The following is a 15,420-nucleotide window of genomic DNA, read 5'->3' as shown; positions in this document are numbered from 1 at the left end:
GGGGCCTTCAGAGAGAGTTCAGACAACGGGAGATGAGGCAAAGCAGTGGTGGGCCTGGTCTGGGCCGACTCAGGCTCCTCCTCCTTTCCTCCTCCCTTCCCATGATTGGAGAAGATGAGAGGATGGGGTAAAATGGACTATCATTTGTCCTGTGATAGTTATTGAATTGGTGTGAATGCATACGAGCGGGGCTCCTCTGTTTCCACTGTCGTCTCCCTCGCCTTGAGATGAGATGTGTAGGGTTCAGATTGTGTGAAATATGAGAGAGCGTGACCCCACTGGCACCTGGTGAATTGATGGGGATTCAGGGTTGAGCTTCAGCGATGCTCCCATCACTCTCCTGCTCTGCTCACTTCAAATACCCCCGGTTCGCTCTCTCAGTCGGAAGACAAATATCAGAAATAATTAAGGGAAGCCCGTTTAGCCTGGCTTTATGGATGGCATTCTGAGACACGGTCATTACCTCATCAAACTGAGGTGCTGCCTGTCAGGAGTAATTAGGGAAATGAGATTCCACCTGGGCTGAGAGAGTGTCTTCTTTTATGGGCAGTAGCCACATCATTGGTTCAGAATCCAACGGTTACCCCCGCGATACAGTGGCATGTAGTCTCTCGTGACAGACTATAGCTGGCCAGGGCATGCAAGATTTGGTTCTGGGGAATTGAGGCACTGCGCTATGGGCCAGTGCCTATATGCTATGGGCCAATGTTGTAGCGACCCCAGAGTCTCCTCAGCAGTAATTAAAACAGTTACTGAGGACTGTGTGGGTGATGATGGTCTCTGTGAAAGTCTCTATAGCATAGCATAATGAAGAGACCGTGTGTCTGTGACCAGGCTCACTGATCCATCCCCAGTCTGCCTGACTGACTGCCAGCAGAACATCTACGAACTACCCCATGATGGCCAATAAGGACAGGGTTTTAAAACCTGTTAAAGTTCCTCTGTACCCTCGAACAAGGCAGTTAACAAGAATTGCATCAGCTAATATGCAGTTGTTAAATGAACTGGCTGTTACCTAAGGCAATGATCTGGGATGGTGGCCAAATAAGGAGGTGACACTGATTGTAGTCTTATTTTTATTAGCATCCAAACATTTGAATAATTCATGGATTGTATCATAAAATGTTTTTTTCTATGCCATCACTTTTAAGGTTTCTCCACATCTGTCCAACTACAGCCAACCTGACCGTCTATGGATGGTTGTTGAACGAATCGGCCAGGTGTGTAGGCTCAGTTGGTCGCTGTACATACGTAGATGCATTAGAATGTTGGGAAAAAAACTATCCATCTCATGATTGAAAGCTTGTTGGCTGTAGTTGGATACACTGTATGTATTTAGTAAGTGTTGGGGCGTAATAGATGTGCATTTTATGAGGGATCATGTTATTTTCTTTCATCATGTGAATTGTACAGTAACCTTACCTGTTTCATTCAGTATTTTCTCCAAATATTTATTTGTATATTTCAGAATTTGGATCGATACAAGAAAACCAAGAAACAGTTCTACGACCAAGCCACAAAATCCGAAGCTCTTGTAAAGTAAGTAGAACCGCTTGTCCACCTGTATAGTTCTGTTAACATCCAAACTCTACAGTAAAACTTGCTACAATGTGCTACCTGTGGAAGTACAGTCCCTCTGTAGCACAACTCAACACCACAGACAAAGTGATTTACAATTGGTTTGCCCTGAAAAAGCTATAACACTTGAATGTGTTCTACAAGATCTATGATGGATCCATGTAGACTGTAGATCGATTTCTCATCTCTGCTTTGCTGTAAATTACACAGTGATTGTATACTAGTTGCTCCCGTTTTGTCTCCCAGTACAAATCACAGTAATTGATGTTATCAGAATGGTAGAAGAGTTTGTATACAACGAGCTAACTAGTGATGTGCTTTTGGTTTCCATGGAGATTGAAGATGGCGCTGTTGAAGATGGCGCCGGAAAAGATGGCTGCCATTTCATGGGCTCTTAACCAACCGTGCTATTTCGTTAGTTTTTTCGCATTGTTTGTAACTTATTTTGTACATAATGTTGCTACTACCGTCTTTTATGACCAAAAAGAGCTTCTGGAAATCAGAACAGCGATTACTCACCTCGTACTGGATGAAGAATTTATCTTTAATAAGTCGGACGAGAGGGATTTACTCCAGACACCCGAACAGGCCCTCATCCCATCATTCGCAGGAGAAAGAGACAGAAAAGATATTGCGGAAAGAGATCGGGGTGCCTTGCGAGGATCCTCTGGTGAGTGGCTAATCTGCCTTTGCCATCCATACTACTGGCCAATGTACAGTCGCTGGAAAATAAATTGTACGAACTAAAAGCATTCATATCCTACCAACGGGACATTAAAAACAGTAATAGCTTATGTTTCACTGAGTTGTGGCTGAACGATGTCATGAATAACATACAGCTGATGGGTTAACGCTGTATCGGCAGGATAGAACAGCAGCCTCTGGTAAGACAAGGGGTGACGGTCTATGTATATTTGTAAACAACAGCTGGTGCACGATATCTAAGGAAGTCTCAAGGTTTTGCTCGCCTGAGGTAGAGTCTCATGATAACCTGTAGACCACACTATCTACCTAGAGAGTTTTCATCTGTATTTTCCATAGCTATCTCCATACCACCACAGACCGATGCTGGCACTAAGACTGCCCTCAATGAGCTGTATACCGCCATAAGCAAACAGGAAAACGCTCATCCAGAGGTCGGCGCTCCAAGTGGCCGGGGACTTTAATGTAGGGAAACTTAAATCTGTCAGCATGTTAAATGTGCCACCAGAGGGGAAAAAACTCTAGACCACCTTTACTCCACATACAGAGACGCGTACAAAGCTCTCCCTCGCCCTCCATTTTGCAAATCTGACCATATTTATATCCTCCGGATTCCTGCTTACAAGCAAAAATTAAAGCAGGAAGCACCAGTGACTTGGTCAATAAAAAAGTGGTCAGATGAAGCAGACGCTAAGCTAAAGAACTGTTTTGCTATCACGGACTGGAATATGTTCCGGGATTCTTCCAATGGCATTGAGGAGTACACCACATCAGTCACTGGCTTCATCAATAAGTGCATCGATGACGTCGTCCCCACAGTGACTGTAGGTACATACCCCAACCAGAAGCCATGGATTACAGGCAACAGCTGCACTTAGCTAAAGGGTAGAGCTGCCGCTTTCAAGGAGCGGCACTCTAACCCGGAAGCTTATTAGAAATCACGCTATGCCCTCCGACAAACCATCACACAGTTAAAGCATCAATACAGGACTAAGATCGAATCGTACTACACTGGCTCTGACACGCGTCGGATGTGGCAGGGCTTGCAAACTATTACAGACTACAAAGGGAAGCACAGCCGGGAGCTGCCCAGTGACACGAACCTACCAGACGAGCTAAATCACTTCTATGCTCGCTTTGAGGCAAGTAACACTGAGGCATGCATGAGAGCATCAGCTCTTCCCGATGACTGTGTGATCACGCTCTCCACAGCCGATGTGAGTAAGACCTTTACACAGGTCAACATTCACAAGGCCGCAGGCCAGACGAATTACCAGGACGTGTACTCCAAGAATGCACTGACCAACTGGCAAGTGTCTTCATTTTCAACCTCTCCCTGTCTGAGTCGGTTATACCAACATGTTTCAAGCAGACAATCATAGTCCCTGTGCCCAAGAACACTAATGCAACCTGCCTAAATGACTACCGACCCGTAGCACTCACGTCTGTAGCCATGAAGTGCTTTGAAAGGCTGGTCATGGCTCACATCAACACCATTATCCCAGAAACCCTAGACCCACTTCAATTTGCATACCGCTCCAACAGATCCACAGATGATGCGATCTCTATTGCACTCCACACATCCCTTTCACACCTTTCCCACCTGGACAAAAGGACCATTTGAGAATGCTATTCATTGATTACAGCTCAAGATTCAACACCATAGTGCCCTCAAAGCTCATCACTAAGCTAAGGACCCTGGGACTAAATACCTCCCTCTGCAACTGGATCCTGGACTTCCTGACGGGTCGCCCCCAGGTGGTGAGGGTAGGTAACAACACATCCGCCACGCTGATCCTCAACACGGGGGCCCGTCAGGGGTGCGTGCTCTGTCCCCTCCTGTACTCCCTGTTCACTCATGACTGCACGGCCAGGCACAACTCCAACACCATCATTAAGTTTGCCGATGACACAACAGTGGTAGGCCTGATCACCAATAACGAAGAGACAGCCTATAGGGAGGAGGTCAGAGACCTGGCCGTGTGGTGCCAGGATAACAACCTCTCCCTCGACGTGATCAAGACTAAGGAGATGATTGTAGACGACAGGAAAAGGAGGACCGAGCACGCCCCCATTCTCATCGACAGGGCTGCAGTGGAGCAGGTTGAGAGCTTCAAGTTTCTTGGTGTCCACATCAACAACAAATTAACATGGTCCAAGCACACCAAGACAGTTGTGAAAAGGGCACGACAGAACCCATTGCCCCTCAGGAGACTGAAAAGATTCGGCATGGGTCTTCAGATCCTCAAAAGGTTCAACAGCTGTCAAAGATTCCAGCCACCCTAGTCAGACTGTTTTCTCTGCCACCGCACGGCAAGCGGTACCGGAGTGCCAAGTCTAGGTCCAAGAGGCTTTTAAACAGCTTCTACCCCCAAGCCATAAGACTACTGAACATCTAACCAAATGGCTACCCAGACTATTTGCATTGCCCCCCCACCCCCCTTTTACTCTGCTGCTACTTTCTGTTATTATCTATGCATCAGTCACTATAATAACTCTACCCACATGTATATATTACCTCAATTACCTCAACTAACTGGTGCCCCCGTACATTGACTCTGTACCGATACCCCCTATATTTGTTACTTTATATCTTATTTTTTTAGGTATTTTTTTTAAAACTGCATTGTTGGTTGAGGGCTTGTAAGTAAGCATTTCACTGTAAGGTCTACTACACCTGTTGCATTCGGCGCATGTAACAAATAAAATTTGATTTGGGTTGGGTTGGCTCCCTTCGGCTCCAACAATACACATGGTGCCTTTCCCCCCTGATTCACAAGAAAATGAAATGCTTTTCTCTGATGGAAACAACAAAGGGATAGCAAGGTGCTGTGTCTGTTTTCTCATTATTACCATAGACAAGACATGGTAACAGTAACAAGTGGGTATGGCTCATTCATTGTTTTGGTCTGTAGTTAACCCTGTGGCTTTAAAACTTCTGAGGGATAGCCCCCTTTCTTTCAATTTTCATCTAAAATGACATACCAAATCTAAATGCCTGTAGCTCAGGCCCTGAAGCAAGGATATTGGATATTCTTGGTACCATTTGAAAGGAAACACTTTGAAGTTTGTGGAAATGTGAATTGAATGTAGCAGAATATAACACAATATATCTGGTAGAAGAAAATACAAAGAAAAAAAACAAACGTTTTTTTCTACCACCATCTTTGAAATGCAAGAGAAAGGTCCCAGTTTTAGCCATCACTCTGGTTGGAATTCCCATGGTGTCCACATCATGACAGCAGTGTATGTGCAAAGTTTCAGACGGATACCTTGAAACATGAGCGAACTACATTACATTTAGTGTGAAGTCACCCAGGTACATTTGGGCAAATCATGAAGGAGACATTGGCATTCATATTACATTTTTCTTATCGTCAAATCTGTATACTTGGACTTTGATTTAGCTTTTCCAGTATTAGTAGCCATATTATAAGTTCAACATTTGCAAAACAACCAGTATTCATAACTTCGTTACTCGGAATATTCTTATCATTTTTGTCCTAAAGGAAAAGGCATGCTGTCGCAAAAGGTTAGCACCTACATTTTGCTACAAACACAGGGTTTCCGGATACTCCCGTAAAGCCCAGCTAATTGGCTATCAGGGTAGCTTTGTTTGACCCCGATTGGTGCACATTTGACAAAGATACAGTCGATCAAATGAAGATTGGACGTGTCATCGGCGTGCCTTGTGTCCTATAGGATATACTACACCCCTAATGATATAGTGAAGTCTGGTTACGTTCTAGGACCTCTGAGGAATACATACAAATGTGATTTGCCTGGTGATTTTCACAGATTCCTTTCTTTTCAAATTGTACGAGTGGAAATACAAAATCGATCGTACATGCTATATGGACCTTTTTAGGATATGAAAATTGATTTTATCTAACAAAACGACACTTCATGATATCTCTGGGACCCTTTGGATGATAAATCAGAGCAAGATTTCAGAATGTAAGTATACAGTTTACCTTCAGAGGTGAATTTATCAAACCTATTGCGGTGAAAAAAGTGTTTTGTTGTTAGGAGCTCTCAAACAATAGCATGGCATTTTTTCACAGTAATAGCTACTGTAAATTGGACAGTGCAGTTATATTAACAAGAATTTTAGCTTTCAGCCGATATAAGACATTTATATGTACCGACATTTGTTGTTTCTCTAAAATCTGCGATGGTGACAAAAGGCGCTGCATCATAAGCTCCACCTTTGGTAAACTGGAGAATGACAGATTTGTATGACAGGATCTATTCACCTGTGCCTGGGCTGGAGACTCAGACTAACGTTCCCTCCGAGCAAGAGGAATTAATGCAGATTAATAAAAACGTACACACTACACTCATTGTGCCCATAGTGAATGTCAGTGTAAATTCAATTCACCTCAACTTTACTTTTACGCATGAGGAAATAACCTGCCCAGATAGCAATATTTTCTTCGCCATTCATTTTATTTTACCAGTTAAATGCAAACACTCCCCTGTGCAAAGTGCTGTAAACCTAATAAGCTTTTAATTGTCAACTGTTTTATTAATCAACATTAAATAATGTCCTTTTAACCTGAAGAATTATGAGAGGCATGGAAATTGTTCACAAATGACAGTGCAATTATAGATTTATTTCAGAATATGTACATGTATCTGCCAAAATAATGTAAACACTTGAGTAAATGAGGGACACAAAGTATATTGAAAGCAGGTGCTTCCACACAGGTGTTATTCCTGGGTTAATTAAGCAATTAACATCCCACCATGTGTATCGTTCTTTCTATGTACCACAGGAGAACCAAGAAATGAACAGCGACACCACGGCTGTCTTTCTGGCTTTTATGTCGACCTGCAATAGTATTATGAAAAGACAGGACGGGAACACATCAGTCTCCAACGCACCATCTGACAAGTTGTTCTTTCTCAGTGTTTTCTCGGACTCACACAATCACATTCATACATAAAGCTATAATGTATAGTATAAAATAATAACCAATCCTTAATACAAAGAATGTATAATCTTAATTCATAGACAATAGAACCATACCTGCAATATTATTATGAAAAGACAGGACAGAAGCACATCAGTCTCCAATGCATCATCTGACAAGTTGTTCTATACAGGAGCATGAAGAAAGGTAAAACACATATCCTGTCTCACATCCCCAATACATTGCTAAGTGTTTTCAGTGTTGACAGTATTAAAATACAACAACTCATGTACAGAAACACTGTAATACAAACAAGCTACAATGTGAAATCGCCTTTATCATTCAGACCTTAGAGGGCTAAAACTACATTTCACATAATGCAACGCTAGCATCAGTCGGCAGCACAGCTAACCGTTTGCATCACAGAAAGGCATGCTAGCTAGCAACAGCAATCATTTTTAGCACTCTGTAAACTATATCAATAACAACAATAAAACTCTGAAAGTTACATGTTTCAATAGTTTCACATTCCCTTATAACAATATATACAGCATTAACCTTGGGATGTTTTATTAATTTCATGTTATGGACTTCTACAAAGGAGTAATTTGCAACACATACCTTTCTCTCAGTGTTTTTCTCGGACTGAGGAGAACGGGAGCTACGAGTAGTACCAGGGTGTTAGTAGGTGACGTAAGCACCTAGATGAAATAAAATACATTTAATGAAATAAAACCAGAAGATGTTAATATCATTCAGCTACTGTAGCTGCCTACTTAACATCAACAGGCAGTACTAGTAGCACAACAATTAAAAATAGACACCAAAAAGAAAGTTCCTGGCGATCATAGCGATCTGACTCCCCCCTTCTGTCTGAACTTGGAATATTCCTGTTCGCGGGCTTGGGCCACTGACCCTTAACCTGGTTGTTCTGTTCTGCGTTGTGTACTATTCTAATAATTTGAAGTTTGATGGAATAACCATTTTAACTCTCCTACACATGCTTAGGGTCTTGTATAAAAATGCTGGGCAGGCCATTATTTTTCCATTGTTTTGGCTATCATGACTATTCCCCCATAGGATGACAATGCCCCCAACCATAGGGCACGAGTGGTCACTGAATGGTTTGATGAGCATGAAAATGATGTTAACCATATGCTATGGCCGTCTCAGTCACCAGATCTCAACCCAATTGAACACTTATGTCAGACTCTCGGCCTGAGACGACATTTCCCACCACCATCAACAGAACACCAAATGATGGAATTTCTTGTGGAAGAATGGTGTCGCAACCCTCCAATAGAGTTCCAGACACTTGTAGAATCTATGCCAAGGGATATTGAGGCTGTTCTGGCTCATGGTGTCCAACGCCCTATTAAGACACCATGTTGGTGTTTCCTTTATTTTGGCAGTTACCTGTATATTTAAATGTTGTGTCCAAATACGAGCTTTCCTGATTAGCCTTATCACATATCCTACCAGTTTACCTGCCTTCCTTCTTATTTCTAATGCATTTACCATGGCATGTTTTTCAAAGACTGATCTCAATTCTGCACACTGTGCACATTCACGCTTTTACATGGGTATGATGAGTATTGAACATCTGTTCTATCAATCTCGTTGTAACGAGCTTAAACCTCTTTTTTTAAACACTTCATTTATATGGTCCATCTTTCTAGACGTTTTACTATACAACTTATAGAATTCCCCAGTAGAATAAAGCAATACCTTAATGCTGTGCCATTTTGCCGGGGAGACCCTTTACTGTAGATATGGGAGCACAAGAGTAATCGTCACAAGTGATTTTTTTATTCATAACTAACTGCAGTGGGGGACAAAGGCCTATACCGGTATCACATCAGTAAATTAATGACCATTCAAAAGTCAAAAAGTAGAGAGGAGTAGCAGTACAATCTGAGATAAACATTTTCAAATGCACTACAGTCTTAGGGAAAGGCAGCTCTTCTCTCTTCTGCATGTGTAAATTAAGCAGTGTGTAAGCATGGTGGCAGCTGGTTAGGGACTGCTGTTCTCCCTGCATACTCTGTGCTAACCTTGCTCCTCGCTGCTAACAACTGAAGGCCTCTAATCAGGGATTTGAGCTTCTAAGCTCATGTGAGCGTGTTGCCGTCTGACGCCGCGTCAGCCAGGAAGAGACTCCCTCCCAGGCAGGAGACATGGCAACGCACGCTCCCATCAGATGGCAATGTGATCAGAGCGAGATCTCTCTTCCGTAAGTGTTCGTCCCCTGTCTCCAGTACAGTGATGGTCTCAGACAGTGTATTTTCGGTGCTATGGTTTTGTAGAACCTTCCAGTGTCTCCTATTCCAGTTTTGGCCAACCAGGTGAAGGTTAGATTTAGTGAGGACTCTGAGGTAAGGAGATCAAAAGAAGACAGTTGCAGTTGGGCTGGGGGAAGGGTTAGGGTGGAATGGAGGCCAGGATGTGGTCAGAGGTTATGCAGCAAGACTGGGTCTAAGGTTACACTCTCAGAAAAAAGGGTTCCAAAAGGATTCTCCGGCTCTCCCTATGGGAAAAACCTTTGAGGAACCCTATTGGGTTCCAGGTAGAACCCGTTGGTTTCCATGTAGAACTATTTTGGGTTCCATGTAGAAACCTCTGTGAAAAGGGTTCTACATGGAACCAAAAAAGGTTCTACCTGGAACCAAAAGGGTTGCTCAAAGGGTTCTCCCACAAGGACAGTCTAGGTTCTAGATAGCACCTATCTGGGCTGTGTTTGCATACTGTAAATTGTCATTTTCCTGAGCTGTACTACCAGAGCTTAAGCAGACAGTGGCAGTTTGCCGGGCTCCTACCTGCCAGCCTTCTCCACGGCATACCACTGTGTGATGTTTTAATCCAGGTTTTAATCCCTAGATTTGGAGAAGGTTTGCCAGGAGCGTACTGTCCCTTAATGTCTTCCTTGTGTGCAGGCTGATGCCTTGTCTCATCTGCAGCTCCCCGAGCCCCAACTCTCCTGGAGCATGACAAGGCTGCTCTCTTATATCTTTCTCTCTCTGTCCCTCACTGCTACCTGACTTAACTTCCTCTCTAGCACACAGAGCAGAGCACAGGGCACTCAAAATCTAGTGCCCATCGTCTTCTTGCTGTTTTAACTCTTATATCAGACATTACCTATCTGACAGATACTTTACATATCTGAAGTCTTCAATTGAAGAGAGATAATGTGCTGTATTGTGACGGGTAAAGTGAAGTAGTTCTCAAAGCACTCCGTAGTTTGTAGCAGTCTTGGAGTGTGGCTGTTAAAGTGCTGTATTGTGATTGTAATGTAATGCACACCTTATGAGCCGGCCAGACAAAGGTGTGTATCTTTGATGGAACAGCCTAGCTGGCTGCACCATAATCAGCTTGGCAACATGCCAAGGCACTGCAGACCTTTCTGAGGTGAACAGAAAAGCATTGGTACTGAGGAGCTCTCCTCTGTGAAAACAAAAGTCAATGCAGAACTAGCTGTATACTAGCTGTTGTGTGGTATTGATATTAAGAAAATGGTATGTACAGTGGTAGTAGATACACTACCGTTCAAAAGTTTGGGGGCACTTAGAAATGTCCTTGTTTTTGAAAGAAAAGCAATTTTTTTGTCCATTATAATAACATCAAATTGATCAGAAATACAGTGTAGACATTGTTAATGTTGTAAATGACTATTGTAGCTGGAAACTATTGTAGCTGATATTTTATGGAATATCTATATAGGCATACAGAGGCCCATTATCAGCAACCATCACTCCTCTGTTCCAATGGCACGTTGTGTTAACTGATCCAAGTTTATCATTATAAAAGGCTAACTGATCAATAGAAAACCCTTTTGCAATTATGTTAGCACAGCTGAAAACTGTGTTCTGATTAATGAAGCAATAAAACTGGCCTTCTTTAGACTAGTTGAGTATCTGGAGCATCAGCATTACATGCTCAAAATGGCCAGAAACAATGAACTTTCTTCTGAAACTCGTCAGTCTATTCTTGTTCTGAGAAATGAAGGCTATTCCATGCGAGAAATTGCCAAGAAACTGAAGAACTCGTTCAACGCGGTGTCCTACTCCCTTCACAGAACAGCGCAAACTGACTCTAACCAGAATAGAAAGAGGAGTGGGAGGCCCCGGTGCACAACTGAGCAAGAGGACATGTACATTAGAGTGTCTAGTTTGAGAAACAGACACCTCACAAGTCCTTAACTGGCAGCTTCATTAAATAGTACCAGCAAAACACCAGTCTCAACGTCAACAGTGAAGAGGCCACTCTGGGATGCTGGTCTTTTAGGCCTTTTCTTTCAAAAACAAGGACATTTCTAAGTGACCCCGAACTTTTGAACGGTAGTGTATATTAGGATGAACTATGTTGGGAATACAGTATATACATACACAGTGAGTAAACAACAGTATATAAACAGAATGTGAGGTGTCCAGCATTCAGCCACAGTGAGTTAACAACAGTGGCCAATTAGCTAGCTCCAGACAGACGTTGCGCTTGTTGTTCTTGCTGCTGGTGTTATGGCCTCTCAGAGAAAAAGCCCTCATTATAGAAGACACAGGCTGTCCAGGGAGTGTAAAACTGGCAGTCATCACCGGCTGACCACACACATGAACCAGCGCTGAGCCCACTCTCCTCTCCTTTGCTGCTGTAGCACGGTAAAACCGCTATCAGTACCATCATACAGTACCACAGCTGTTGTTCATGATCATTCATGATACAGCAGTCTTGCTCTAACAGCAGCTATGCTGTAATTGTCATGCATAAAAGATGACTACTTAGTAGAAGCCATAAGGAGTCTGATTTTGACACACACTCCTCTTCCCTGTAATTGCGGTTCAAATGAAAGAGACATAAAAAAGATTCTGTCAACCTTCTGATCCACAACACAGTGGTGAATAAGACAGCTGGACCAGTCCTTTACAGCAAATGACACCATGGTCAAACCAGGACTATGCCACCACACTACACTGTGTGTGTGTGTGAGCTAGACTGGATAAGCATGACTGTCACGCCCTGACCATAGAGAGCCCTTGTTTCTCTATGGTGTAGTAGGTCAGGGCGTGACGAGGGGGTGTTCTAGTTTAAAATTTCAATGTTGGTGTTTTGGTTTGGTTCCCAATTAGAGGCAGCTGGTCATCGTTGCCTCTAATTGGGGATCATATTTAAGTAGCTATTTTTCCCACCTGTGTTTGTGGGATATTGTTTTGTGCATCACGTAGTCACATTTCGTTGTTCGTTTATTGATTTATTTGCTTTTGCTTAAAGTTTCACTTTGTAATAAATATGTGGAACTCAACATCCGCTGCACCTTGGTCCCGTTCTTACGACAACCGTGACAGAATATCCCAACAAAAGAGGACCAAGCAGCATATCCACGAGTTAAAAGAGTTTTGGACATGGGAAGAAGTGATGGGTGGATGCGAAACCCTTCCTTGGCGGCAGACGGAAGGTATTAATGGAGGACAGCAACGACGCCAGGGTCTTGCCTCCAGTGCGCCTCCCCAATCCGGTACGTCCTGTGTCTCCTCCACGCACTCGCCCTGAAGTGCGTGTTCCCAGTCCGGTACATCCTGTGCCTGCTCCTCGCACTCGCCTTGAAGAGCGTGTCACCAGTCTGGTGCAACCTGTCCTGGCCCCACGCATCAGGCCTCCAGTGCGCCTCCCCAGTCCGGTACGTCCTGTGCCTGCTCCTCGCACTCGCCCTGAAGTGCGTGTCACCAGTCCGGTGCCACCTGTACCGGCTCCACGCACTAGGCCTCCAGTGCGCATTCCCAGTCCGGAGCTTCCGGCGACGGTTCCCAGTCCGGAGCTTCCTTCGACGTTCCACGGTCCGGAGCTTCCTTCGACGTTCCACGGTCCGGAGCTTCCTGCGACGTTCCACGGTCCGGAACCTCCTGCGACGTTCCACGGTCCGGAACCTCCTGCGACGGTCCACGGTCCGGAACCTCCTGCGACGGTCCACGGTCCGGAACCTCCTGCGACGGTCCACGGTCCGGAACCTCCTGCGACGGTCAACGGTCCGGAGCTTCCAGGCAAGGCGTCCAGTCCAGCTCCAGGGCAGGAGCCTTCCTCTGCGCCGGTGGCCAGTCCAGGCACGGTGTCCAGTCCAGCTCCATGGCAGGAGCCCCCCTCTTGGCCGGTGTCCAGTCCAGACACGGAGTCCAGTCTCGCTCCTAGGCCAGAGCCTTCCTCAGCGCCGGTGCCCAGTCCAGGCACAGCGACCAGCCCAGCTTCCTCTCTGGGGGGGGGGGGGGGCCGGAGCCACCACCAACACTAGTCACCCCCCCAAACCCTCCCATTTGGTTTCAGGTTTTGCGGCCGGAGTCCGCACCTTTTGGGGGAGGGGGGGGTACTGTCACGCCCTGACCATAGAGAGCCCTTGTTTCTCTATGGTGTAGTAGGTCAGGGCGTGACAAGGGGGTGTTCTAGTTTAACATTTCTATGTTGGTGTTTTGGTTTGGTTCCCAATTAGAGGCAGCTGGTAATCGTTGCCTCTAATTGGGGATCATATTTAAGTAGCTATTTTTCCCACCTGTGTTTGTGGGATATTGTTTTGTGCATAACGTAGTCACGTTTCATTGTTCGTTTATTAATTTATTTGCTGTTGCTTAAAGTTTAATTTTGTAATAAATATGTGGAACTCAACATCCGCTGCGCATTGGTCCCGTTCTTACGACAACTGTGACAATGCCTTTGAAGGGGACATTCCATCGGAGAGGTGACCCCCTCCAGGTTAGGATGTGAATTGTTACATGTGAGACAGACACTTACATGTGACTCTAACCCTGAGGTCTAACAAGTCAGGCCTCTGCTGTAGTAATTGTCAGCGGTGTCAGATCCCTGCCTGTATTTGACCTGAGCCCTCAGCGGTCTGCCTCTGGCCCCTCCAGACCTGACAGGCTTAAGTGGGGGAGCATCGTGTGGAGGGAGAGGGGCCAGGCAGGTGAGATTGGCTGGGGGAGGAGTGGAGGAGGAGAATGTAGGGAAGGTGAGGGAGAGGAGGCCTGCGCTGCTCAGCTCAGTCAATGTAAAAGCTGTCAGAGCTGGGGCCTCTAGTTAATTTCAGCCCCTTCTGAATTCCCCTGCAGATAAAGTTTGGTGGATTTACAGTGTAAAGCCAGTGTGATTAATTTATTTATCTGCCAATTGCAGTAATCTGCTGAGGATGGCAGAGCAGAGTTATCTCAAGGCGGTACAGTAGCTACTCTCTCTATGATTTGAGCAGGCGCTGGTTGCCCACAACAGCAGCAGTATAGAGATACCGGTGCCTCTCCTCTCAGACTCCATCTGATAGCACCTGAAGCACTATGAGCTGCAGACCTAGCACAAACATGACCTCTGCCCTCTGCTTCCAGCCAATCACATCCAAAACACTCTTTGGAGTTTCTGTGTGTTTTGTGCTGCTTAGCATTTTCATTGATTTGATTCCAATCTCTTCCTTGCATTGCAGGCTTGCTAATGGAACCTTTTGTAGTAGTTGTTTTTCTTATTCCCATTTGATTTCTAGTCTTTCATTTCTCGTTTTGCCTCTCAGCTTGGCATACTTTCAGAAGTTGGCCTTTGTTCTGTCACTGCACGTTTGCTGGAGGAGACAAAAAATAATGGGAATCGACAGTAATTAAGGTCTAATCTCTCAGTGTTCCGTTATATTTACTCACAGATTTTGAATTCAGAAATTACTGCTCATATGCACGGCCTGCTCCGCTCAAAGTGGCCTAATCGGCTCAGTTAATATTTTTTATTTAAGGCCTCACCTTCAATTTGGTTCAATTCGGTTCAGCTTTGGCTGCGGCAAACCAATTTTCTGCTTCAGGCCCCTTTAATAAACCTCCTGCACTGTCAGGAGCTTTTCCTTCCCTGATGAAGGCAGTTTATTTTAAATTAAAGGAGAGTTCCTTATCTTCCCAGTACAAAAAACAGCGCTGCTTTAGTCTTTTTCTCTGCTCCTAGTGTGATTAAACAGACGAAGAAGGAGCTTCAGCAGTGGGTAAACAGGGGGATCTGATACACAAAGGCATCATCCCTTAAACACGCCTTGATGGAGCTTTCTCTTCTTTCTCTTGACTGTTCAGATAAGACAAGCAACTCACAAGGAAACGCTAGCGATAGCATATCGCTCTGCTGTTTGGTGATATGCTGTGTGGTTTGATGGTAGCACTGGATGAGTTTTAATTGAAATGCCGGGGTTGACTTGCGCGCTGAATCAAAGCTGAGCTCGGGCTTTAATTTG

General features: G+C 44.7%; 1 protein-coding gene across 1 annotated transcript in view; it reads left to right on the top strand.

Annotated features, from left to right (window-relative positions):
* Positions 1-1,155: 1,155 nt before the first annotated feature.
* LOC106566891 (MICOS complex subunit mic25a-like) overlaps positions 1,156-15,420 on the top strand; it is a 31,402-nt gene continuing 17,137 nt past the window's right edge. Inside the window, exons 1-2 of the mRNA XM_014135447.3 lie at positions 1,156-1,220; positions 1,469-1,539. Of these exons, the coding sequence (XP_013990922.2) occupies positions 1,197-1,220; positions 1,469-1,539 (95 nt within the window). The 5' untranslated portion in view covers positions 1,156-1,196. The remainder of the gene's footprint in view (positions 1,221-1,468; positions 1,540-15,420) is intronic.

This window comes from Salmo salar, chromosome 13 (genome assembly GCF_965601325.2).
Source record: "Salmo salar chromosome 13, fSalSal1, whole genome shotgun sequence".
Lineage (NCBI taxonomy): Eukaryota > Metazoa > Chordata > Actinopteri > Salmoniformes > Salmonidae > Salmo > Salmo salar.
Note: the sequence above shows the minus strand (reverse complement) of the source record. Positions and strands in the feature narration are given on the sequence as shown.